The 26209-nt window shown below is 29.7% G+C and overlaps 1 protein-coding gene across 1 annotated transcript in view; it reads left to right on the top strand.

Moving 5' to 3' along the window:
* LOC145322008 (NPC intracellular cholesterol transporter 1 homolog 1b-like) overlaps nucleotides 1–26209 on the top strand; it is a 72922-nt gene that overhangs the window by 31738 nt on the left and 14975 nt on the right. Inside the window, exons 21-31 of the mRNA XM_080163739.1 lie at nucleotides 124–193; nucleotides 777–816; nucleotides 1189–1257; nucleotides 12054–12122; nucleotides 12679–12759; nucleotides 14080–14184; nucleotides 15462–15574; nucleotides 17800–17854; nucleotides 21539–21641; nucleotides 22118–22213; nucleotides 22512–22612. Of these exons, the coding sequence (XP_080019865.1) occupies nucleotides 124–193; nucleotides 777–816; nucleotides 1189–1257; nucleotides 12054–12122; nucleotides 12679–12759; nucleotides 14080–14184; nucleotides 15462–15574; nucleotides 17800–17854; nucleotides 21539–21641; nucleotides 22118–22213; nucleotides 22512–22612 (902 nt within the window). The remainder of the gene's footprint in view (nucleotides 1–123; nucleotides 194–776; nucleotides 817–1188; nucleotides 1258–12053; nucleotides 12123–12678; nucleotides 12760–14079; nucleotides 14185–15461; nucleotides 15575–17799; nucleotides 17855–21538; nucleotides 21642–22117; nucleotides 22214–22511; nucleotides 22613–26209) is intronic.

The raw sequence follows: 26209 nt of genomic DNA, 5'->3' as shown, positions 1-26209 counted from the left end.
GAGAAACATTTGACATCTAATTTAATCTACAAAAGGAGTAATTTTATCTATCATAATTGAGTATGTACAATAACATGATCAAATAACCATTTGTTTTTCCGGTGAAACATATTTTTTGTCCAGGTATTGGAATTGATGACATTTTTGTCATTTTGGAATCCTGGAAGAATGTTTGTGCAGATCCTGCCAACAGGTTTTAACTAGATTTATACAACTAGCGGCTGCGCCATTATCCTTAAGGGGCTGTATCCCAATGCAGAAAGGGTACCCTTGAAACATTTTAGATTTTTCTGTGCATAATGTGGCTCTTTCCGTTAACATCAGGTAACTGTAAAGATTGAGATCTCCGTTTTAGGGAAGCTTGTACTGGGCTGGTTTTCAGCTATTTTTTATTGTAGGCGAACCGATCTGCATTAACTCTAACTAGAAATAAAAAGTCTTTGGATAATTATTTGTTGTACAATATAGTATAGTACTAATATATACTTTTTCTGTACTATTTAAATGTATTAGAAACAAGGATGGCAACATCCATATAAGCGAAGCTCTGAAATCAAACAAAATAACAAAAAAATAAACTCCTGTAACAAACCTTAATTAGAAGAATCTAAAGCATTAGTACAATTGTACTGCCTAAGAGCTAACCCTGACCTAAGTACATGCAGACGTGCAGACCCTAATTATAGAAAAGCTTTGTGTTTAAAAAGGCAGATAATAAGGAAAAGTGTTTGTAAGTGTAAGATGTCAAACTGTAAGGAATTCAATTTATTTTTCAGGGCAGCTACACTTGAAGAGAAAGTAGGATTGACTATGAAGGTATTTTATAAAAAATATTTACAACATTTTACCTAATTAATGCAAGGTGAAATTTTCTGGACTATTTGTCATCTTAAGTTTTATTTTCTGGATATGTCATAAAATTTCATAAATTGCATTAGATTTAATAATTATTTCACTTTCTTAATTTTAATTTCATTAAAATTAAATGTTCTTGAATATTCCTGCAAATTTTGTCGGCTTATTAAAGCTTTGTTAAAGAAAATTTGTCTGTGTAAACTCGGGGTAACACTAGTTTTGTAATGTAACCAAAGGGATATGGTCATGAAGGGGAGAAATACAGTTTGTGGGTTAAGGGAAATTATTTGCATAAATAACCCAGGTCTCTTCTTCCATTAAAAACTAATTTAGGTTGCTGGTGCATCTGTTACAGTAACTTCGGTAACCGACATCCTGGCATTTAGCTTGGGAGCATTTACGGTGAGTTTTTCTTTAATAGCGCAGCATATCTATTACCAAAGTATGTCAGTAAGTCCGTTTAACTGCAAACTGACACAAATAAGGAAAAATCTGGAAGAATATAATCAATTTATTGGTGTGCTACCTTATTTACAAATAGTAAAAGTACAGTTACTGTGTTTTTTGACAAAAAGTGGTTGTCTTTTGTCAAACTGTTTATTATCTTTTTAATTAGCAATAAGTTATTGTTTACTGGCAAAATTACACCTTTTTTCAGTAACGTAATCACAATAAGTCATAATTGTTCATAAAATAAAAGCCTATTAACACTGCAAAATAAAGAAAAAATATTCCTCGTCTGAAGGAGAAAAATAATTCCTGGGGGTTGCAAAAGAATGTATTGTATGACTTGGCCATATTTCATATTTTAATAAAAAAATATTCATTCCAATATTTTGATTTGCTATCGCTCGATCATTTAATACCTTGGGATTTAAATATCCATTTATGCTAAATTTTGTTTGCTTAAATAACTCATTGCAAAACTTTACATTAATATATTATTTATAAAATTATATTAAACTAAATATCTTAAGGTACAAAATATATCAATATCAGAAAGAGACAATGCTGTTAAATTAATTTACAGCCCTCCTTATATCAAACATCTAATAAAGTTAAAAATATCATTCATGACTTGGGGGGGGGGGGGGGGAAATTAATTTACCGTCCAATATCCCTAGTTTGAATCACTAAACAATTTGTATAAGTACTAAAATTCTATTTCTCGTATTCATTCTAATCCGGTGGATAGGAACCGGTTCTCATCCATACGAAAAAACTATGTTTAGCATCGTATTATATCCAGCTTTCTTGGAATATAAAAATGTACAATTATAAGATTAAAACCAGCTTTTTTAGCCGGTGCCTTTGGTACCTCAGTGCTAGAAAAAAACTAGTTTTAATCTTATAATTGTACATTCTATATCCGCGGAAAGCCGTTTATAATACGATGCGAGAAATAACTATTATTAAAATATATAATCTTCTAAATATCAGATGCACTATAGACAGGGCGTTAATGTCAGGAATAAGGTATAACCAACAAGGAAATTAAATCGAAAATTGATTTGGGGGGCAAAATAACGCAACCTTTATTAAATTGCCTTTTTCAGCTGTCGTTGGGGGGCAAATTTTGTATTTCACCATCAAGAAATCAAGAGGAATCGCGGCATTTACTAAATGTTGTGCTTTATTTGTAAACAAAAAAATCCAAAGATTGCAGAAAATTGTTTGTCAAGTTAAAAAAGAACTGTCCACAAGCAGAAATTTTTTAAAGAAGATTTTATGTTGACATCATCATGATCAAAATTCTGACCTATTAACTATGAAGTTATCCTAATCTTTTTGTGCTCCCTAGGTGGTGACCTTTGAAGTTTTCTTTCCTATTTTTGCCTCTCACAATGCTAAATGCGCTCAGTGGGAGAGTAATTAGAATTTTAATTTTTCAAAGGGCTTCGATTGCCATGCTGTCGTAAAAAAATCCTTTTAAAATTAAACAGAAAACATTAGTTTTAGGAAAAAGTTAAAGATTTTTATAATTCCATTTTTTTCATTAAGACACACCTTTAAAAATAAAAAATAAATCTAGTTATAATATGAATAGACTTAGTAGATCTAGATGGACAATCTGGCCTTTTAATCCGCCAAACTTAAAACCTTTTTGTTTATTTATACATATATATTATTCGTTCCATTAATACAAACAAGGAAAAAATTATGTCATATACGAGGGAAGAAATATTTACATGATATATAAATCTAAGTTAAGCTTTATCCTAATAAATGTTAATATTTACACAAAATGAAATTTAAAAAATAACTGTCCTCTTGTATCAAAATCTGTCCACTTTCTAATCATTAATATGGCCTGATTGTCCTTTATCTTTTTTCCTATGATCTGATTTAGAGATTATGCATCTAGAACATATCCAATATAACAATTCAACCAATAAAAACTTAACACGTAACACATCATAATTCATAATATTAATGGATATATTGAAAGGAGAAAATTGTCGTAAATTTTGTTTTTTTTTAGAGTAGATTAGATTTATTTATGTATGTACAATGTACATTAAGAAATATAAGTTTTCCGGAATTGTAATGTAGGGAGTAGATTTGAAATCTGCATCAAATTTTAAGGATTTTTTATAAAATTCGTTTTTTGTATAATTCTTTATCTAAAAGCGGAAATACAAATTAAGTTAATTAATTTTGGCATCTGTGATTGGTGGTTTTAAAAAATCTGCGCTCTAATTGGATGTCGTACATCATTCAACCAATTAGAGCGCAGGTAGTTTAAAATCCACCTATCCTATTGGTCAAAATTAATTAACTTAAAATGTATTTTCGCTTTTAGATAAGGAAATTTTACAAAAAACGAATTTTATAAAAAATCCTTAAAATTTGATGCAGATTTCAAATCTACTCCCTACATTAAAATTCCGGAAAACTTATATCTCTTAATGTACATACATAAAAAGAACAACAATAATGATAAATGAATCCCAGGTTGCTCTTAGTATAGGTAGAATTTTTTTTTTGTATTGTAAAAATTATACAAAACATACAAAAGTACTATTGTATACATTTTTTTAAAATTTTGTACAGTAAATTTTTTTTGGCAAAGTCCCCTTGTACATGTTGTATCAATTTTGTATACATTAGTATATTTTCTGTTTTTTTTATTAATTAGTATATTTTTTTTTGTATATGTTGTACACTTTTTTTTTTATTTTAGTACTAATACCATTTTCCTGATTGTATATCTTGTATTCATTTTTTGTCGATAGTATTTATTTCAAAAATTTGGCAGAGTCCAAACATTTTTTACTTTACTGAATATTTTAATATGTATACTGAAGTAACAAAACATATTAGGTTATAATTTGTGGATTTAAAACAGTTTTTTGTTTCATGCTTATTATATTAATTTTTTATACAACAGTACAAAGTTTTGGAAATTTGGCTAAGTCCAAATTTTAGGACTTTGCCTAAAAATGAACATAGTATTTATTGTATAATTTTTTTGTATGATAGTATATTTCAAAAATATTTTCCAATATTCCAATATTTTGACTCTAACAAAATTTTAAAAATGTATACAATTGAACAACCAAAAACATACAATAACCTAAATTTTGATAAGTTCCAAAACTGAGAACTTAGGAAATATTTTTAAAAACATTTTTTGAACATAAAAAAAAATTTAGAATTTGACAAAAAAATTGTTTAATTCTACAATTTTAATTTTATTTTTGAGTACAAATTTTTTTTTAAGTAAAAAAATTTGGGACTTAGTCTGATAATTGAAAAAGTGTACAACATATACAAAAATTAAATATGTTACTATTAAACATAAAAGTACTATTGTAGACAAAATTGATACAACATGTTCAAGAAAAAGATTAAGAGACTTAGCCAAAAAAAGGACAGTACAAAATTACAAAAAAATATACAATAGTACTTTTGTATATTTTGTATAATTTTCATAATAAAAAAAAATTCTACCTGATATAGTTCAAATTTTTGTTGCTAGGTGTCTTTCACTTTTTAGAAATTTTTTTTTTTTTAAATACTGTCTAACTCTACAATTTCAATTTTGTTTCTTGGTTTTTTCTAAGTACAAAAATGGACTGCACAAAATTACAAAAAAATAATACAATAGTACTTATTTATGTTTTGTATAATTTTCATAATACAAAAAAATTCTACCTATACTAAGAACAACCTGGAAAGACTCTTAATCTTATTATATAAAGTAGTAACGATTTTTTTGCCTAAAGCTTAAGATTACATAGACTACTGAACTGATTGAATTCTACTTTTAAGGGAAGGTTCACATAGGTCCTGTGATGGTTTTATGCTATCTTATTTTTAGATTTATGCCCCTAGATGGTAGAGGCTATTTTTATGTCGCCTTATTACACTAAAAGGGGGGCAGCTGCACATAGACGTCCAAGGGGGGGGGGGTGGCAATGGGGTGATTACCCCCCCAAAATGAATTTGGGGGTCACCCCCAAAATTTTGGATTTTCAATTTCCCCCCCCCCCCAAAAAAAATACCTCTATAAAATAAAGATTACCCTCCCCCAAAATTTGTATTTTCAAAATTTTACCCCCCCAAATAAAAAACCTTGGACGCCCCTGCTGCAAGTGAATAATAACAAGGATGACAACAGCCATAAAAGCTAAGCTCTGAAACGGTAGGACAGACGAACATTAACCCTTATAGAGTGTCAGAACTTTATTTACAAAATAGAAATATAAAAGTTTTGAAAAAAATATATGTATATTTGTTGCAAAACTTATTAAAATACAGAATTCTGTTTAAGGACATACTGGCATTTTTAGGACTTGATTACAGAATTGCTTTGCTTGAAATCTTGGTACCTTATTGTAATAGGAATCAGTACTCCAAAAATCATATCTATATGATGATTATATAACATAAATATTTGTTGTTAAAAAAGTTAAATATCACAATGTTTAAAATGGACATACGGACATTCTGGTAACGATTATAGAGTTGCTACGCTTTCTAAATCGTACCTCCGCACTTATCATTTTGAAAAGTTTAAAATCAATAGGACTATTATAACTTGCCTAAATTAACATAAAAAGCTATCTGTTACGTACAAACGGACGTACGGACTGACGCTAAATATAGAAAAGCTTCTCTTTTAAAAAGATATACATAGAGAAATATAAAAGAAGAATTCTATTATATAAAGCAGTAAGGCTTTATGTTCTGAAACTTAAGATCTCAATAACTACTGATCAGGCTTTCTATTTCAGGTAAGCCTAATATTTGTCTTGTGATGGTTTTAGGCTATGTTATTTTAAGTCTTAGATTGGTTTTATGCTATTCTATTTTAAGTTTTGGGAAGGTTTTAGGCTTTTTTTTTCCCTTTAAATACAGAGCCACAAGATTCTAGGGGCGTAACTGCTAGTATTATATAAGGGTAATTATTAAATGGATTTTACACCACATTAAAATGTACTTTAATAAAGTGAAACTTGTAGCTGGCTAAAAGAACAAACAAAGAACCCACTTTACCCCACCCCTCCCCTCCTACTGGAAGAACAAACTATCAAATAAATGATATTCAAGATATACAAACAATACTAAGACTTTGGGGACTAGTGTAAAAAACAGACCAAAGTCCCCTCCCTCCCTGTGTATAAAATTGTGGCGAGCTGGCTTTTATTCACTTTTCAATGCACATTTTAAATGGATTGTAACAATTTTCTACTTTATATAGTTAAAATTTTCGCCGCTAAATGTCTCTTACTTTTTAGAAAAACTTTATTTTTTGGTTTTTTTTAAATACATGGTTGTTTAAAAATGCATGAAGTAAATCTTATTTAAATTTGTTTCCCTTTTAATTGTTTTTTTTCAATATTTTGAAATATTTTGTTTTTAATAGTTACAAAATTTAAACTATAGAGGTAAGTCAATCAAATCTAGTCTAGAGTTATGTCAAGTCATGATAAAGTTGAAAAATAAAAATTTTCACACTACTTCAAATTATGAAGGACTCTTATCATGTTAAAACAGAGTTAAACACATGGAAATATATCCCTTAACTCAATAATATTTTTTGAGGAAATATAATTCTGTTCAAACTGTCTGGATGGCATCACATAAAAATTACAAAATTGGTAGTACTTTTGGATAGAAATGTAAACAATTTGGGCTTACTTTTGCATCCCTTCGTATCAATTTTTTAAATGGCGTACGAAATTTGCAAGGGGTCTTTTTAAATTTGTCGTATACATTTTTTGTGCTTTGTACTAATTTTTACTCGTATTAATTTTTACCGCCTCGTACTAATTTTCTAACCCACTGGATCACGGCCGAAAAATGGTTTTCGTATATAATATATGTCTCTAGTACTAACAAAATTTCTCGTACCCTCGTAAGAATTATTGCATAACGATGGTATACTTTCGTAGAACCAACAAATTTTCTATACTATAGTATAACAAAATTGATACAATTTTAGAGTAAGACCATATATACTATTGTAAACAAAATGATATACGAAAAAAAATTTCCACCTATACGAATGATAACCTGGGATTGAATGAATATTATTTACGTTTATATATACAGTCAAATTTTTGTTGATATGGTTATTTTATATGAAAATTTCATGGTATGGTACTCCTTTATTGGTAAGTTTCTTCATTCAGTAGGAGGGGAGGGGATGAGATATAGGATGTATGGGGGGTATTGTTATTTTAGCAAGCTGCGAGTCTAATTTTTTATTGGGGTACATGAAAATCTGGTGTAATATCCATGTAATAATACATCAATTACCATAGCATGAATGTTTTGGTACTAACAATTGTATCATCCAAAAATCAGGTTTTCAGCAAGTATGGTGAAATAGGGTTAAATAATTAATTCGCTTGTTGGTTATAGCTAGCTGACTAATCCCAGGTTATCATTCGTATAGGTGGAAATTTTTTTTCGTATATCATTTTGTTTACAATAGTATATATGGTCTTACTCTAAAATTGTATCAATTTTGTTATACTATAGTATAGAAAATTTGTTGGTTCTACGAAAGTATACCATCGTTATGCAATAATTCTTACGAGGGTACGAGAAATTTTGTTAGTACTAGAGACATATATTATATACGAAAACCATTTTTCGGCCGTGATCCAGTGGGTTAGAAAATTAGTACGAGGCGGTAAAAATTAATACGAGTAAAAATTAGTACAAAGCACAAAAAATGTATACGACAAATTTAAAAAGACCCCTTGCAAATTTCGTACGCCATTTAAAAAATTGATACGAAGGGATGCAAAAGTAAGCCCAAATTGTTTACATTTCTATCCAAAAGTACTACCAATTTTGTAATTTTTATGTGATGCCATCCAGACAGTTTGAACAGAATTATATTTCCTCAAAAAATATTATTGAGTTAAGGGATATATTTCCATGTGTTTAACTCTGTTTTAACATGATAAGAGTCCTTCATAATTTGAAGTAGTGTGAAAATTTTTATTTTTCAACTTTATCATGACTTGACATAACTCTAGACTAGATTTGATTGACTTACCTCTATAGTTTAAATTTTGTAACTATTAAAAACAAAATATTTCAAAATATTGAAAAAAAACAATTAAAAGGGAAACAAATTTAAATAAGATTTACTTCATGCATTTTTAAACAACCATGTATTTAAAAAAAACCAAAAAATAAAGTTTTTCTAAAAAGTAAGAGACATTTAGCGGCGAAAATTTTAACTATATAAAGTAGAAAATTGTTACAATCCATTTAAAATGTGCATTGAAAAGTGAATAAAAGCCAGCTCGCCACAATTTTATACACAGGGAGGGAGGGGACTTTGGTCTGTTTTTTACACTAGTCCCCAAAGTCTTAGTATTGTTTGTATATCTTGAATATCATTTATTTGATAGTTTGTTCTTCCAGTAGGAGGGGAGGGGTGGGGTAAAGTGGGTTCTTTGTTTGTTCTTTTAGCCAGCTACAAGTTTCACTTTATTAAAGTACATTTTAATGTGGTGTAAAATCCATTTAATAATTACCCTTATATAATACTAGCAGTTACGCCCCTAGAATCTTGTGGCTCTGTATTTAAAGGGAAAAAAAAAGCCTAAAACCTTCCCAAAACTTAAAATAGAATAGCATAAAACCAATCTAAGACTTAAAATAACATAGCCTAAAACCATCACAAGACAAATATTAGGCTTACCTGAAATAGAAAGCCTGATCAGTAGTTATTGAGATCTTAAGTTTCAGAACATAAAGCCTTACTGCTTTATATAATAGAATTCTTCTTTTATATTTCTCTATGTATATCTTTTTAAAAGAGAAGCTTTTCTATATTTAGCGTCAGTCCGTACGTCCGTTTGTACGTAACAGATAGCTTTTTATGTTAATTTAGGCAAGTTATAATAGTCCTATTGATTTTAAACTTTTCAAAATGATAAGTGCGGAGGTACGATTTAGAAAGCGTAGCAACTCTATAATCGTTACCAGAATGTCCGTATGTCCATTTTAAACATTGTGATATTTAACTTTTTTAACAACAAATATTTATGTTATATAATCATCATATAGATATGATTTTTGGAGTACTGATTCCTATTACAATAAGGTACCAAGATTTCAAGCAAAGCAATTCTGTAATCAAGTCCTAAAAATGCCAGTATGTCCTTAAACAGAATTCTGTATTTTAATAAGTTTTGCAACAAATATACATATATTTTTTTCAAAACTTTTATATTTCTATTTTGTAAATAAAGTTCTGACACTCTATAAGGGTTAATGTTCGTCTGTCCTACCGTTTCAGAGCTTAGCTTTTATGGCTGTTGTCATCCTTGTTATTATTCACTTGCAGCAGGGGCGTCCAAGGTTTTTTATTTGGGGGGGTAAAATTTTGAAAATACAAATTTTGGGGGAGGGTAATCTTTATTTTATAGAGGTATTTTTTTTGGGGGGGGGGGGAAATTGAAAATCCAAAATTTTGGGGGTGACCCCCAAATTCATTTTGGGGGGGTAATCACCCCATTGCCACCCCCCCCCCCTTGGACGTCTATGTGCAGCTGCCCCCCTTTTAGTGTAATAAGGCGACATAAAAATAGCCTCTACCATCTAGGGGCATAAATCTAAAAATAAGATAGCATAAAACCATCACAGGACCTATGTGAACCTTCCCTTAAAAGTAGAATTCAATCAGTTCAGTAGTCTATGTAATCTTAAGCTTTAGGCAAAAAAATCGTTACTACTTTATATAATAAGATTAAGAGTCTTTCCAGGTTGTTCTTAGTATAGGTAGAATTTTTTTGTATTATGAAAATTATACAAAACATAAATAAGTACTATTGTATTATTTTTTTGTAATTTTGTGCAGTCCATTTTTGTACTTAGAAAAAACCAAGAAACAAAATTGAAATTGTAGAGTTAGACAGTATTTAAAAAAAAAAAAATTTCTAAAAAGTGAAAGACACCTAGCAACAAAAATTTGAACTATATCAGGTAGAATTTTTTTTTATTATGAAAATTATACAAAATATACAAAAGTACTATTGTATATTTTTTTGTAATTTTGTACTGTCCTTTTTTTGGCTAAGTCTCTTAATCTTTTTCTTGAACATGTTGTATCAATTTTGTCTACAATAGTACTTTTATGTTTAATAGTAACATATTTAATTTTTGTATATGTTGTACACTTTTTCAATTATCAGACTAAGTCCCAAATTTTTTTACTTAAAAAAAAATTTGTACTCAAAAATAAAATTAAAATTGTAGAATTAAACAATTTTTTTGTCAAATTCTAAATTTTTTTTTATGTTCAAAAAATGTTTTTAAAAATATTTCCTAAGTTCTCAGTTTTGGAACTTATCAAAATTTAGGTTATTGTATGTTTTTGGTTGTTCAATTGTATACATTTTTAAAATTTTGTTAGAGTCAAAATATTGGAATATTGGAAAATATTTTTGAAATATACTATCATACAAAAAAATTATACAATAAATACTATGTTCATTTTTAGGCAAAGTCCTAAAATTTGGACTTAGCCAAATTTCCAAAACTTTGTACTGTTGTATAAAAAATTAATATAATAAGCATGAAACAAAAAACTGTTTTAAATCCACAAATTATAACCTAATATGTTTTGTTACTTCAGTATACATATTAAAATATTCAGTAAAGTAAAAAATGTTTGGACTCTGCCAAATTTTTGAAATAAATACTATCGACAAAAAATGAATACAAGATATACAATCAGGAAAATGGTATTAGTACTAAAATAAAAAAAAAAGTGTACAACATATACAAAAAAAAATATACTAATTAATAAAAAAAACAGAAAATATACTAATGTATACAAAATTGATACAACATGTACAAGGGGACTTTGCCAAAAAAAATTTACTGTACAAAATTTTAAAAAAATGTATACAATAGTACTTTTGTATGTTTTGTATAATTTTTACAATACAAAAAAAAAATTCTACCTATACTAAGAGCAACCTGGGATTTTAATCTAGAGAAAGATTAATTTTGTGTATCATCATTGGGGATGTACATCAATTTAACGGCCATTGTCTTAATTTAAATTCAAATCTATATAAAATGTATCCATTTTGATATTACTGCGCTACTTTTGTACATAATTCCTTTTTACATAAATATTAAACTTTTGATATTAAATTAAGATATTTTATATTTAATGTAACCCAATATGAAAATAGTTTATAATTGAAGATATTTTTTTTGTAATAAATACCTTTAATAATTTGGTTCGCGTGTACAATATTGTGAGTGTAATTGTCAATAGGGGCATTGCCCTTGATGGGGGTTTCCCAATAACAACCTCCCCCCCCCCCCTCAGTTTAATTCAGTTTAGGGCAAGATTGTGGTTATTCAGTCCAAAACGTAACTAAATATAATTTTCCAGTATGGATGGCTTTGAAATCGATTAATATCCGCTTGATTAGAACCGGTCCTCAGCCATACTAAAAAATAATGAATAGCATCGTATTACAATTTTTCTAGAATATTAAAACAAAAATTATATAATTATTACCAGTTTTGCAAGCCTTAAGTTTTCATTTCATTATTATCGGAAACCAGTTCTCAGCCATAATGAAAAATTATATATAGCATCATATTACAGACAGCTTTCCGCGGATATTGAAATGAAAATTATAAGATTATAACCAGTTTTGTTAGGCCTGAGTGGTCTAAGTGATATTAATTGTAAATTTTAGATAATGCCGGGTCTGCAGGCTTTTTGTGTAAGTGCGGCCATCTGTATAGCAGCTGTCTTTCTTCTACAGGTAAACTTTATGTGTGAGTACCACCATCTGTATAGCAGCTGTCCTTCTTCTACAGGTAAACTTTCTGTGTGAGTACCACCATCTGTATAGCAGCTGTCCTTCTTCTACAGGTAAACTTTCTGTGTGAGTACCACCATCTGTATATCAGCTGTCTTTCTTCTACAGGTAAACTTTCTGTGTAAGTACCACCATCTGTATAGCAGCTGTCTTTCTTCTACAGGTAAACTTTCTGTGTGAGTACCACCATCTGTATAGCAGCTGTCTTTCTTCTACAGGTAAACTTTCTGTGTGAGTACCACCATCTGCATAGCAGCTGTCTTTCTTCTACAGGTAAACTTTCTGTGGGAGTATAACCATCTGTATAGCAGCTGTCTTTCTTCTACAGGTAAACTTTCTGTGTGAGTACCACCATCTGCATAGCAGCTGTCCTTCTTCTACAGGTAAACTTTCTGTGTGAGTACCACCATCTGTATAGTAGCTGTCCTTCTTCTACAGGTAAAATTTCTGTGGGAGTATAACCATCTGTATAGCAGCTGTAATTATCTGGTTTATTTAGGTATCCTGGTTTGTAGCCTGGTTAACTCTGGATAATAAAAGAATAACAAGCCAACGTCACTGTATGCTTCCTTGCATGAAGGTAAATAAATAGATTTATTACCCTAAACTGCGAACCAAAAAATAGGCAAATCTGAATTTTTAGAATAGCAGCTTTATTATTCATTTATGATGATTTTACTGTAAATATAAAATGTAGATGCATCTTTCGGTTACAAGTTTCCACTGTTAATTTTTATTAATCAGCACTAATGAAGCACAAGATCTCAAAAACAGCATTTAGGGGTGAACCAAAAAAATATGCAAATATAAAAGAAAATTAAACGGTTATTTTTGCAATTTTCTTCATTTTTTTGGTGAGTCAAATGTTATCTAAGTACAACATTACAACAACTTGTCTAGTAACCTATGTGCCATTTTTTGTAGTCATAGCAATCTTCAATGGAGCCTCTCGACATGAAATATATAATCATCTTCTAAAAGCTACAGTGTTTACCTTATGAATTGGAGTAATTAAAATTGCAATTTTTTTCTTTTTTAATATTTCTTGGCTGGAGGCTGCTATGAATACAAAAATTGGACCATAGTTTAATATATGAGTCGTCATGGGCATGCATGATAACATTTGGCTCACCATCACCACCAGTAGGAGCATCTTAAAGGCCACCATTTTCAAAATCAAGATTTTAAAATGGATCTTTTTAGCACATCAAAAAACATTTTGTATACTTTTGAGGGTAATTTTTATTTTCTACATATATTTAGCTTCGTCCATAAGACTGGAGGTCAGCTTCTGTCCTCTAAAGTGAAAGGGGTCGAATTTCTTTTTTTTAATATTTCTTATTTAGAAAAATCTTTAATTTCTACCTTATACTATATTTCATAATAATTAATGCATAAATTCCTTTAAAAATTGTTAATTTATCAGAATCAATCTTAAGAGGAGAAAAGTGCAAAAAATCGTTTTTCCATTGCTTTGTTTTAAGTTTGCATATCTTTATGGTTCACCAGTTTTTCCCCAAAATGCTGTTTTTGAGATCTTGTGCTTCATTGGTGCTGATTATTAAAAAACTTACATTAAAAACTTGTAATCAAAAGATGCATCTGCATTTCATATTTACAGTAAAACCATTCTAAATGAATAATAAAGCTGCTATTCTGAAAATTCATATTTGCCTATTTTTTGGTTTGCAGTTTAGATGTTCATTAAAGCACAAAAATCCAGCAAAGGTATAAAAAAGATAACTAAAGGGAAGTTGTTAAGACAACCAATATGAAAACGTTGTTATAAAACTTTGTGGACTAGATAGATAAACAAATTATTGCCCCCATCCTTTCAGAGTAAAGAATGTTAGAGGATTTTTTAAAAGCTACCTGGATTTTTTAAACTTATTTGATTCAGGTAAATTCAGAGAAACTGGAACCAGATACAGCGTGCCTGAAAATTATTTCTTCAAAAACATTATTTGCCAAGTTTTCACAATTTATAATGAAGAAAACTTGTAAGGTAAAATAAATTTATGGTTAGGTTCAGAGGTTTTAAAAATGAATTTATAGAATTCAATTATAGAAGTCTACACCATCAAGAAATGCATATAAAATTATAATTTTATGTTTTTTTTCCATACCATTGGTCAATTACTTTTGGGCAGGTTAGGTTACACAAAGCTATGAACTGGGTAGTCCCGCATGGTTAGAGCAACTCCTACCCTGTTTTTTTTTATTTATTTCAACAATAAAAGAGTGGGGACTCAAGAGCCTTATTTATCAAGAGGCACTTTGTGGAAGCAAAGAATCATTTTGCATCCTGTTAATCCAGTGGTTATTAATCGGGCTCTAATCCGTAATGGAATAGTCATTCATTGCATCGTATTATAGACAGCTTTCCGCGGATTTTAAAAATAGAAATTAAGATGAAAACCAGTTTTTGTTTTAAAAAAAACTGGAATTCATTTTATGATTTTTATTTTATAATTCGTGAAAAATTGTCTGTAATACGAAGCTATAAATGATTTTTCAGTATGGCTGAGAAACTGGTTGAATCTAACGAATATTAAAACGATTTTTAACCGCGATGAAAAAAAATTCACGTATTAGATATAGCTGGTTTTTAATATGAAATTAAATTTATTCAATTATTGACGTAAATATAAACATTCATCAACTTATGGGGAAAAAAGTTTATTCAATATTTTTTTTCTGATTAAACGTTCATTTTCACTATTTTTTATATGATAGCTTTGAAGGTATAATCAAAGTTTATGTATGGCTTTCTTTATCCTTATAGATATAAATTATTGATATTATTATCTTTTTATATAAAGTAGTAAGATTTTTTATCTGTAGATTAAGATTTCGATAACTACTGAACAGATTGAATTCTCCATATTATGTAATCTTCTTATAGGTCCCTAGATGGTTTTCGGCTATTTAATTTGTATATATAAGTTTGCTTTTAGGCTATTTTCGTACCTCCTTCGAATACAGTGCTCCTAGATGCTAGAAGCGCAGTCGCTAGTTATATCATAAAGTAGTAAGGTGTTTTGTCTGTAGCTTAAGATTTCGATAACTTTTGAACAGATTGAACTCTCTATTTTACGGAAACTTCTTATATGCCCATGGATGGTTTTATGCTATTTCATTCTTATATCTAGGTTTAGGCTATTTTCCTTCTTTCCTTACTCCTTCGAATACATAGCTCCTAAACGTTAGGAGCGCAGCCGGTAGTATTATATAAATTATAACAAATTTATATACAATTTTGATTATTTTGTTTTATTGTAGATATGTGTTTGTTTACTGACAGTTGGACTGTTATGCTTGGGAATAGTTGGATCCTTAAACATAGAACAAAGCTTCAATCCAAATAAATTACTTCCCAGTGACAGCTATCTCAGGTAGAAGATTTTATACTGGCCTACCATTGGTCAATTAGATTGTAAACTGGCCTGCCATAGGTAATTTAGTGTGTGTATTGGCCTATCATTGGTCAATTGTATTGTATGACTTACTTTTTATATGAACTAAATATAAAGAGCTTACCTCAGTTTTATTACAAGCAAAGCTTCTCTAAATTTAAGTTTGTCGTGGTTTAGATTGCTTTGAATATTATTACGCAAAAGAATGGGTATAAATACATAAAATATGTAAAGTTACTTATCTGTACATAAGTACTTAAAGGGCGAATATAGTTTCAATATGATATGAGCTTATATGAAAGGTGCCATTACATACTTTTAAAATATCTATGTTAAATTTAAAAAATCAAAAAAATCCTTAAGTAGATTTTGCAATTTTTGCTTTTACTTCAACATATGATAAATGAGAAAGTCAACAAAATCGTTTATTTTAGCCCTTTACAAGACTGTTTTGACTATTATTCTTAAGTTTAATTGACTATTACATTGGCATGCATCTTAATTGATAATTAAAGTGTTTATTTTTTTATATTATATACTATTTTATTGATTTTTTAAAAAGCATTAAATAATTTGCGTCAATTTGCGTCCGGAGTAATTACTAGGGTAAATAATACGTTTTAAAGTTTTTTTTCTGTATAAAGATCAATGATTAATTCTTGATGATATAATTACCCTAGTACGCATTTTTCAACACACACACACAAACGCACCGATCGCCAGATTTTCTCCAGATAAAAATATAAGAAAAAAAAACACTATTCACCTATTATTTTTGTCCTCTTTAAATTAATTATAACAATTACCATATAATTTTCATACTTACATGAAATAAAATTTCTCCTGTAAAGGTTTTTTTTTAAAAATAAAATTCATATACTTTACACTTTGTTGGGGAATATTGTCAAGGAAGAAACAATCCACAATACAAAAAAATAGATTGATAACTGGTTTCCACTTTTATTACGACTATCATTTAACAAAAGGTTTTTAATTCAACCTTAAACCGAAGCCTTGTGTGATGCTAGGTTGTTTGGAGTTCTTAGGGAACCACACTTATTACATAAATTTATCCTGAGAATGTTCAGGTTTTAAGCTATAACAGACTTATACATTTGGATATGTCAATATCTTAAAGTTACTTATAATCTATGGAATTGCACGGTTTTTTTGAGCCCATATTATATTCAACCTATATTCGCCCTTTAAAGTAAAATAAATAATCCCCAACAAAAAAAATTTTCATAACTAGGTAGGTACCTTTTTACATTATTAAATTACCCCCTCCAAAACTTTTACCCCCGGGATAAATTTACCCCTGCCAACAGATTTCAGGGGGGGTAATTACCCCCCAAGCAAATTTTTCCCCCCAAAATTTGCGGAGCGCTGCGCGCGCCATTTAACCCCCCCTTAAAAAATGTTTACCTCCCCCCCCCCCAAATAAAAAAACTTGGACGCCCCTGACATAAGATAATATTTCTTAGTATATAAGAGGAAAAAAGTTTTTAAAACAAAAAGTAAAAAAAATAGGGGGTCTTAGGAGTGATTTCTCTTTTGAGGGTGTCGGTACCTTCAACCTAAATTGTTATAAACCTTTCCAGGACCTATGCGAAGCTTTATTGTGAAGTAAAACCATATCGTGTCAGCGGCTAGAGACATCCTTTGTTACGAACTGACAGACAAACATCATTTTACTTTAATATATGGATAGAGGCTTGGCTGACGCAAATTTAATGAGAACTCAAACAAATTATCTGATTCTTTTTAATTATTCTGTTTTTAATGTTATATTTAAATATTCATTTATAAAAACATGTTACAGAGGATTATTTTTTATGCTAATATAATCAATTGATTGGGTTCTCATTTACTCGTTAATAGTAGCTAGATGCTTTAATTTTTTGGCTAGTCCGTTCGTCTGTCGGTAGTGAAAAGGAAAATTTTCAATCTCCTCTTTAACGTACCTGTTTGGTCGGACCATCTGTAATGCTAATAGGGGCAAGGGTTCAATTCAAGATGAATGTGATTTTTACAGCTGCTATATGAGATACAACTCTCAAGGGAGCATCTACTCTGTAAGTCACTTTGTCCATATGTCTTTATTTCTGCATGTACTTAAGTTTGTATATTATTTATATATCTTTTGCTACTTATGGATGTTGACATCCTTGTTTAGTTAAGTTGATTTATTATTTCCAATTTAGTGAATGGATTGATTATCAGAAACAATATTTTCCTCTCTATGGTTTTGGAGCCCAGGTTAGAATATATACAAAATATACAGAGATAATTTCTAAAAGCGAAGCTTTTCTTTCATTAGGATCTATACGTTCGTAAGTCCGTCTGGACGTACGTCCGTATCCAACGGATAACAAAAATCGTTAATTTAGGCATATAAAATTGTCCTATTGATTTAAAATTTTGCATGATGATTTCTGTAACGTATGCTCATTTAAAATATGCTGTTTTTTAGCCTTTTCGACATATTTTTGTATGTTATAATAATCCCTCATTTTTGTAATAGTGATTTATAGGACAACAAGGTACACTGGTTTTAGCGAGCATCTCTAAATAGTATGTCCCTAAAAAGTATACTGTATTTAATAAATTTTTAAACAAATTTTCATACAATTTTGTATTCAATCAAATAAAGTTAATTTGTTTTTGGTTTTTTGAAACCTATGAATTTTAATGGAGTAAATATCACTATTACTGTTGCCGCGCCCCTATGACATGGGAAAGAAAAATAGCATAAACCATGCCAAAATCTAAACTTAGAAATAAAACAGCCTAAACCCATCCCAAGTTAAAAATCTGAAAAAGATAGCTCAAAACCATTGAAGCTACCTCAAATGGAGTAGCGCATCTATGACATGGGAAAGAAAAATAGCATAAACCATGCCAAGACCTAAACTTGGAAATAAAACAGCCTAAACCCATCCCAAGTTAAAAATCTGAAAAAGATAGCTCAAAACCATTGAAGCTACCTCGAATGGAGTAGATATAAAAAAAAACTACAGAAGAATAGTTATTTCTTTCATCGTATTATAAACGGCTTTCCGCGGATATAGAATGTACAATTATAAGATTAAAACCAGTTTTTTTAGCCCGTGCCGTAAAAAAACTGGTTTTAATCTTATGATTGTACATTTTTATGTTCGTAGAAAGCCGTTTATAATACGATGCTAGACATAGTTTTTTCGTATTGATGAGAACCGGTTCTTATCCACCGGATTCGAATGAATACGAGAAAACCTTATACATTGTTATACAAAATTATTAGATAGGTTGGGGCGACGCCTCTAGCATTGGAGAACAAACATATACGTTTTATAAAGACTGAACTAGAACGGAAAGTTTTATTTGAATTGCATAGCGTTTCCTAATTGTGGGGTTTTCCGTCCCTTATACGTCAAACAAAATCCAAAAAAACTTCCTATTACTATACATTCTTGTATTTGTTTTATTAAAAGAAATAATTGGTTTTTAATTATATACGAGAAAAAAATACTCATACGTATAAATAATTATACATAATTGTCTAAAAGAAATTAAAATATTTTTTAATAACATGTAGTATCTTATTTGTCCATTAAGATCTTGTTAACTACTAAACCCATTGATTTTCCAATTTAGAGAAGCTTAATATAGGTCCTGGGATGGTTTTAGGCTATATGAAATGAAATACTTGTGCTATATTCTTCAGATTCTAAGGGTGCAGCCAATAGTATACTAACAGCTGTTTGTATAAACAAACAAAAATGGGGTATTCCTATCCAGTTTTTTGTTTAGGAATGAATATTTTTTGCCCAAGGGAATAAATGATGGAGCGATAGTTCATCATTTATTCACGATCTCCATTATTCTTTTTATTTTTCTGTGCGATAAATAGGGTATTCCTATCCAGTTTTTTGTTTTGGAATGAATATTAAACAAGGATGACAACATCCATAAGTAGCGAAGCACAAAAAATCGTAGATGGGAATACGTACAGGTAGATTTAAAAGGTTTTTACTAAAATCAAGAATAGATTTATTGGATAAAATAAATATGAACAAAGATATTGGGAAATATGTAAAACATGTAAAAATAGCCAAAAACCTGATAAAAGGCAGTCTGGCCGCCATGGTTGTTTTCTTAAAACGACAAAAATTTAATTTTTTAATCCATAAAAACTTTTAAAATTTGGAAAATCGGACCATATACACTGAAGATATGGAAAAAAGTGTTAAATATATTTATAAATAGCCTAAAACCTGCCAAAAAGGCAGTCTGGCCGTCATGGTTATTTCCTTTAAAGTTTGGAAAATCGAACTATAAACACTGAAGATATGGAGAAAAATGTTAAAAATATAAAAAAAACAGCCTAAAACCTGCTGAAAAGGCAGTCTGGCCTTCATGATTGTCATCTTTAAAAGACGGGAAATTTAATTTTGATATCTATAACTGAAAAAATTTTGAAAATCGGACCATACACTGAAGATATGGAGAAAAATGTGAAAAATCTAAAAAATAGCCTAAAACCTGCTAAAAAGGCAGTCTGGCCTTCATGATTGTTTCTTTAAACGACAGGAAATTTAATTTTGATATCTGTAACTGAAAAATTTTTGAAAATCGGACCATAAACACTGGAGATATTGAGAAAAATGTGAAAAATATAAAAAAAATAGCCTAAAACCTGCTAAAAATCGGTCCGACCGCAAATGATGTTTTATAGTCAATTGTGCTCCTTAATAATGGGAATGTTGTCAAAAAATTACAGCATTCTATATTTTATAGGAGCTGAGTAAATCCCATTTCCCCCATAGCGTTACGGACTGACTGACGGACGGACAAAGTGAATTATAGAGTAGCTTCGCTACTAAAAATAAAATAGGAATGAAAAAATATTCATTCCCATATAAACAACCCCTTAAATAGTGGATGTAAATATTCATTTATTTCCCGGGTATGATCATTTATATCCCGGGTATCATTTTTAGCAGGGATCGGAAGCCGCGCGTAAGCCGCGTGTAAGCCTCAGTAAAATCGTCATTTTATCACTATAAAATTTAGCTGGATGTATAAAACTGTCTCTTTTGTAGACAATCCTTCTTTCAAAAATTTCTTTTTCTGCTCACAAGCAGGTTTAAAACTGAGGCTTATGCGCGGCTGAGGCGCGGCTTCCGAACCCTGATTTTTAGAAGATTTTTATTTTTTTTGGGAATATTTTAGAATTTTTATTAATTACTAAAAGAAAGAAAATAATCTCCTTTTTTCATATTTATAATATTTTTTGAAAAGAACACTTATTTTAAAAAATGAGTTTTTGTATAAATGAAAATGATATTCCTAAACAAAAAACTGAATAGGAATATCATTCTCATTTAAACAAAAACTCATTTTTATGCTAAAATGTGGTTTAATTTTGGTTTTTAAATTTCATTTATTTCCCTGGTATTATTTTTCTTTCTTTTAGTAATTAATAAAAATTCTAAAATCTTCCAAAAAAAATTTAAAATCTTCTAAAAATGATACCAGGGATATAAATGATCATACCGGGGAAATAAATGAATATTTACATCCACTATTTAAGGGGTCGTTTATATGGGAATGTATATTTTTAATATGATGCTTTAATATAGGTATGCCTATCTACTACATAGTGAACCTTCATTTATTTTATCTTACTAGTGGCTGCGTCCCTACTATATAAAGGCTCAGTGTTCGAAGGAAAGAAAAAGGCCAACACTGGGACCCATTTGAAGCTTTCCTAAAATAGAGGACTCAATCGGTTAAGTAATCAAAATCTTAAGCTACGTTATATAGAAGAATTATTATTTGATATGTTAAATAAGATAATCCAAATTATTTGTATATAACAGTTCACTGTTGTTTTATTTATCAGAAACTGATCATCTTATTGTTGCTGTTCCACTAATGAACATACTTATTTTTGTTTAGGTATATACAGGAAGCATAGAGCATAAAGATTTAGTAAAATTGGACAATATGATATCACAGCTACAAGAACTGACTAAACCTGGACCTACAAGAATTCTTAGAGGTAGGTCGTGAGAGAGTATTGCAGGACTTGGCTGCTGCGCGTTATGAGCGACAAAGTCTCAAATTTTATACAGTTTGGATGCATTGAACTTTTTTATAAGAGGTATTGCAATAATGGGGTAAGGTTTTGACATCCAGCTGATTCCAAACTCTCATGATTTGTTTTTCCGTCTCTCTTTACCTAGTATTTTGGTGATTTTTTTGTTGTTATTCATTTTTAATCAATGCCACAACAAATATACTTATGCAACTTTGTGAAAAGCGAACTGGAAAGGCTTTAACTTATTGATTAATTTTTTCAGTGTTTTAATTATTTTTTTAAATATAGGTGCTATAAAATTCCCAAACAATTGTGGATTTTCTACCCCCCCCCCCCCCTCCCATGTAAATTTGTAATACTATTTATTAATCCTCCCCCCCCCCCCACAAAAAAAAATAACTTATTGATGGCAATAAACCTACTTTTAATTTTTTAAGTTGTTGAATCCTGGTGGCCAGATTTCCTGGATTACCTGGACAGGGCTAAAAATAAATCCTGGACAGATATTCAAGACCAACAACAGTTCAATAAAGGTCATGTTCAAAATTTAACTACAAATATTTCTTTGTGTAAAAAATAATCAGAACTTGAAAGCTACTGCCACCAGTTGGCCCGCGGCTTTCATAAGCTTAACTGTTAGCTGTGCTGCCTCATAGGTCACCTAATAAGCCTTATCATAATCCTCAGTTGAAGCCACAACTTTGCTTTCAGCTGCAGCCACCCTAAGCAGCTATTCCTATACATAAGAATGCTACAGGGTACACATTACAAAAATATGCCGTAACTTAAATCCTATTATTTCAAAATATTAATATTTTTATAATATTTTAGATTTGGGAGATTTTTTGTTCTCAGTATCCAATGCAAAATATCAACAAAATTTTAAGTTATCTGGAGATTTAATATGTAACCAAGCAGCATCAAATATTTTGGTAATTATTTAGTTAATACTAGCGACTACGCCCCTAGATGACTCTAGGAGAACTTTAGAAAAGAGGGGTTAAGTAAGTCAAGCACACTTCAATTGTAGTTTTTTAAAATATTTGTGGGGAGGGTTAATTTTTTTAAGGGAGATTTCCATTGGTTATAAACTTTCCAGGTGAAGCTACCCTGTAAAGGAGGACCATTTCGGTTCAGTGGTTAGCAAGATCTTTCGGTTCCCACACAGAGACATACAAAGATCCTGTTAATTCATTATAAGAACCAGTGGATTCGCCCCTTAAGATCTTAGGGGCAATTTGGAGGTCGACCCACCAAATCTAATTTTAATTTTATAAAGAAATTGTAAGGAGGGGGGGGGCATAGTTAACGCTTCTCTTGGGAGGGATAAAAAAAACCTTTCCAAGATCTTTTAGAAGCTTCAATGTAAAGGAGAGGCCTATCGTTCCATACACAGATAGAATACCTGCATCTTTTAAGTAAGCATTAGTTACTTTGCCTCTTGCTATAACTTCCAAGAATATTTTTTAACAAATGAGGAATTAGATGTTTTTAACTGACAAATGTGTTAAGAGGTTCACTTACCCCAACAAAGTATCTCTAAAACTGCCCAGTATTCAAAATCAAATTCTATTATCAAAAGTCTTTACAATAATTTAACCTAAGGTGGGTTTTAATAGGAATAATCACAGAATCGGCCAAATAGAGTAGCCGATTCCTGGGACGTCCAAGCTTTTTATTTTGAGGGGGTAAAACCAGGGGTTTTAAAAGTTTAAAGACGGTAATCTAATGCAGTTCTAAAAACATTTAGGGGGGTAAAATAAGCGGTTTCAAAGTTTTAGGGGTTCTCCGATTATAAAAATTTGTATTATAATAAAGTTCTAATTTCGTGTTATATTTCATAATTCTTACCGTCATTCATTAAAAATAGCAAATTAGGAATGCCCTTTCTTTTCAAAACTTTTCAATAAATAGCTTTATATAATTTATTATTATGTAATGTTTCCTAATTTGAAGAATGAAGATTTCTTATATAAATTTATTTTATTCACATAGATTTTAATTTTTACACAGTATTGTGTCATTAGTTTTATGTAACATTGAAGAAAAGTGGTAAAGATTAATCTATTCAATCCCCAATGATAATAAACGAAATTACCTCGTATTTAGATTAAAATTATTGGTTAAAATGATTGGACACTTCTAGATTTAATAAAAATACTTAAAGTTTGTTAGCCATCCAAACATATTCATAAAACCTTGGATACCAATGTTATTTACAGTCCAATGTCTCTTCCCTCCCTGAGTTTTGAGCTTGTAATTAGTTGATGATTTTGACACCTTGATATCACCAAAGCGTTTGATTGTTACAAAAGCTATATTATTTTGTTACATTTTTGAAGTCCTAAACTTTGTAAGTATGTCCTTTAACAGTATCCTGCATTTAAGCTTTTTTCAACAAATTTACATAAAGTTAGTATAAACTTACAAATACACTCTGCAAGTGTTAATGTTCGTTTGCTCAACCGTCGAACTTCAGATCTTCGTTTTTACGGATGTTTGTTGATATCCAGTTATTAAAAAGAATTATTTAACCATTCTTCATTAAAATTAAAATTACATAACAAAAAAAAATTATTTTGCTGAAGAAGAATAGTTTCTAATTAAATTAGAGAGGAAACCCCTTGAAAAGATTGTTATTTAGAAAATTATATGAATTTTTGTGTAGGGTTTCTCTTTGACAATTACAGCTGAGTATTTTAACAACTTTTCTCGTATTCATTCGAATCCGGTGGATAGGAACCGGTTCTCATGCATACGAAAAAACTATGTCTAGCATCGAATTATATCCAGTTTTCTACGAACATAGAAATGTACAATCATAAGATTAAAACCATTTTTTAGCCCGTGCCTTCGGCATCTCGGGGCTAAAAAAACTAGTTTTAATCTTATAATTGTACATTCTATATACGCGGAAAGCCGTTTATAATACGATGAAAGAAACAACTATTATATAATTTACTAATGTCTACGCCCCTTGATGGAAATTGCTATTAAATATACCACCAATGCTGAACCGATTAAGTTCCCCCATTGAGGAAAACTTCACATCTATGGTCATGTGGTGATTTTAGGACATCCTGTTTACAGATTTAAGTCTTGGGATGGTTAAAGCTATTTTTCAAGCCACTCTCTGCCTCTTTGATTACAAAGCCCCTTAGTCTAGCACCATGAAAAGTATTATAATTGCCCTAATGTTAATTATAAACATAATTGTTACTTAATATGAATGAATTTGAGGTCTCCAACTTTTATTACAAAATTAAAGATAATTTATGTAATACCTATTCAAGAAATATTAATTATCAATATTTTGTACGATAAGTTTTCGCATTTAATTTCAAAGTATTTCTCCTTCAATTATAAAACTTTCTCGTTAAAAAGCGATGCATTTTAAATTCAAATTCAAAAAAGATTAGCTGCTTAATTTTGCCATCTTTTGTGAGTTAAGTAATATTTTAGAACAAAATCAGTATATATTACTTTTCAAAGTGCAATAATAAAAAACTTTAAAATCCTTGCAACGGAGATCACTATTTTGGAGGTCCAAAGGGCCATACAAATGACGAAGCTTAAAAAGATTAATTGATAGAAAGATATAAATTAGATAATGCTATCTTTACAAAAAAAATGAGTGATATTTATTTTTTTACTTGTTTATTTGTGTCAAATGAATAAAGGAACCATAATGAATCTAGTTTTTAAGAACTTTATATTTGATTTCTTGGATAAAAAATAGAATAACAATGTAATTCTCATGAAATTTAAAAAATTCATTTGTAAAGTAAAAATAGAATAAAAGAATAAAAAGCCATGTACAATTTTATAGAATAACAATGTAATTCTTATGAAATTAAAAGATTTCATTCGTACATCAAAAATAGAATGAAAGAATAAAAAGCCATGTAAAATTTTAGAAAAAAAGTTCTTTTCTAACATCTTTTATTCAGATGTATACATAGAGAAAATAATAAAAGAGAGAAATCGAGGTATTTGAAGGACTAAAATAGGCAGTGGGCCTAGAGGCCTATATTGAGCAATTGCCGCGCTGAATTTTTAATGTTATTCCACCACTTTTCAAAATGGGAATATCTTAAAATTAAATATAATTTCAAGACAATTATAGTTGTTGTTTGAAGCATAATTCTAATTTTTAAGGGATGATATAGAAATATTTTGAATTATCATCCATTCTGATGAAACCTAATGAAAGAATATAAAATTATCATTAATAATTTTTCATGACTTTGCTACTGACTTTAATCATAACACTCATTATCAGCTTATAAGATTTATTTTGCAGTCTATCTAACTTATATTTTTTAATAAATAAACGTTTTTACAAATTTAATATAAACATTTGATTGTAAATTATAATAATCAGTTTTTCAGTGCCATCTAGCTTTGGATATAGAACTAGAATATCAAAGCGTTCATCAATTTTTATTTTGCCTGTATTTTTCTTGTTTTGGATTTTTGTCACTAAAGGGCCAAACCCTGAGGGGTAAATAACATCACTTGAAAATGTT

The sequence above is a fragment of the Acartia tonsa genome, chromosome 6, assembly GCF_053477335.1.
Source record: "Acartia tonsa isolate MP-2025a chromosome 6, ASM5347733v1, whole genome shotgun sequence".
Classification (NCBI taxonomy): domain Eukaryota; kingdom Metazoa; phylum Arthropoda; class Copepoda; order Calanoida; family Acartiidae; genus Acartia; species Acartia tonsa.
The sequence above is the reverse complement of the archived record's forward strand: the minus strand, read 5'-3'. Positions and strand labels throughout refer to the sequence as shown.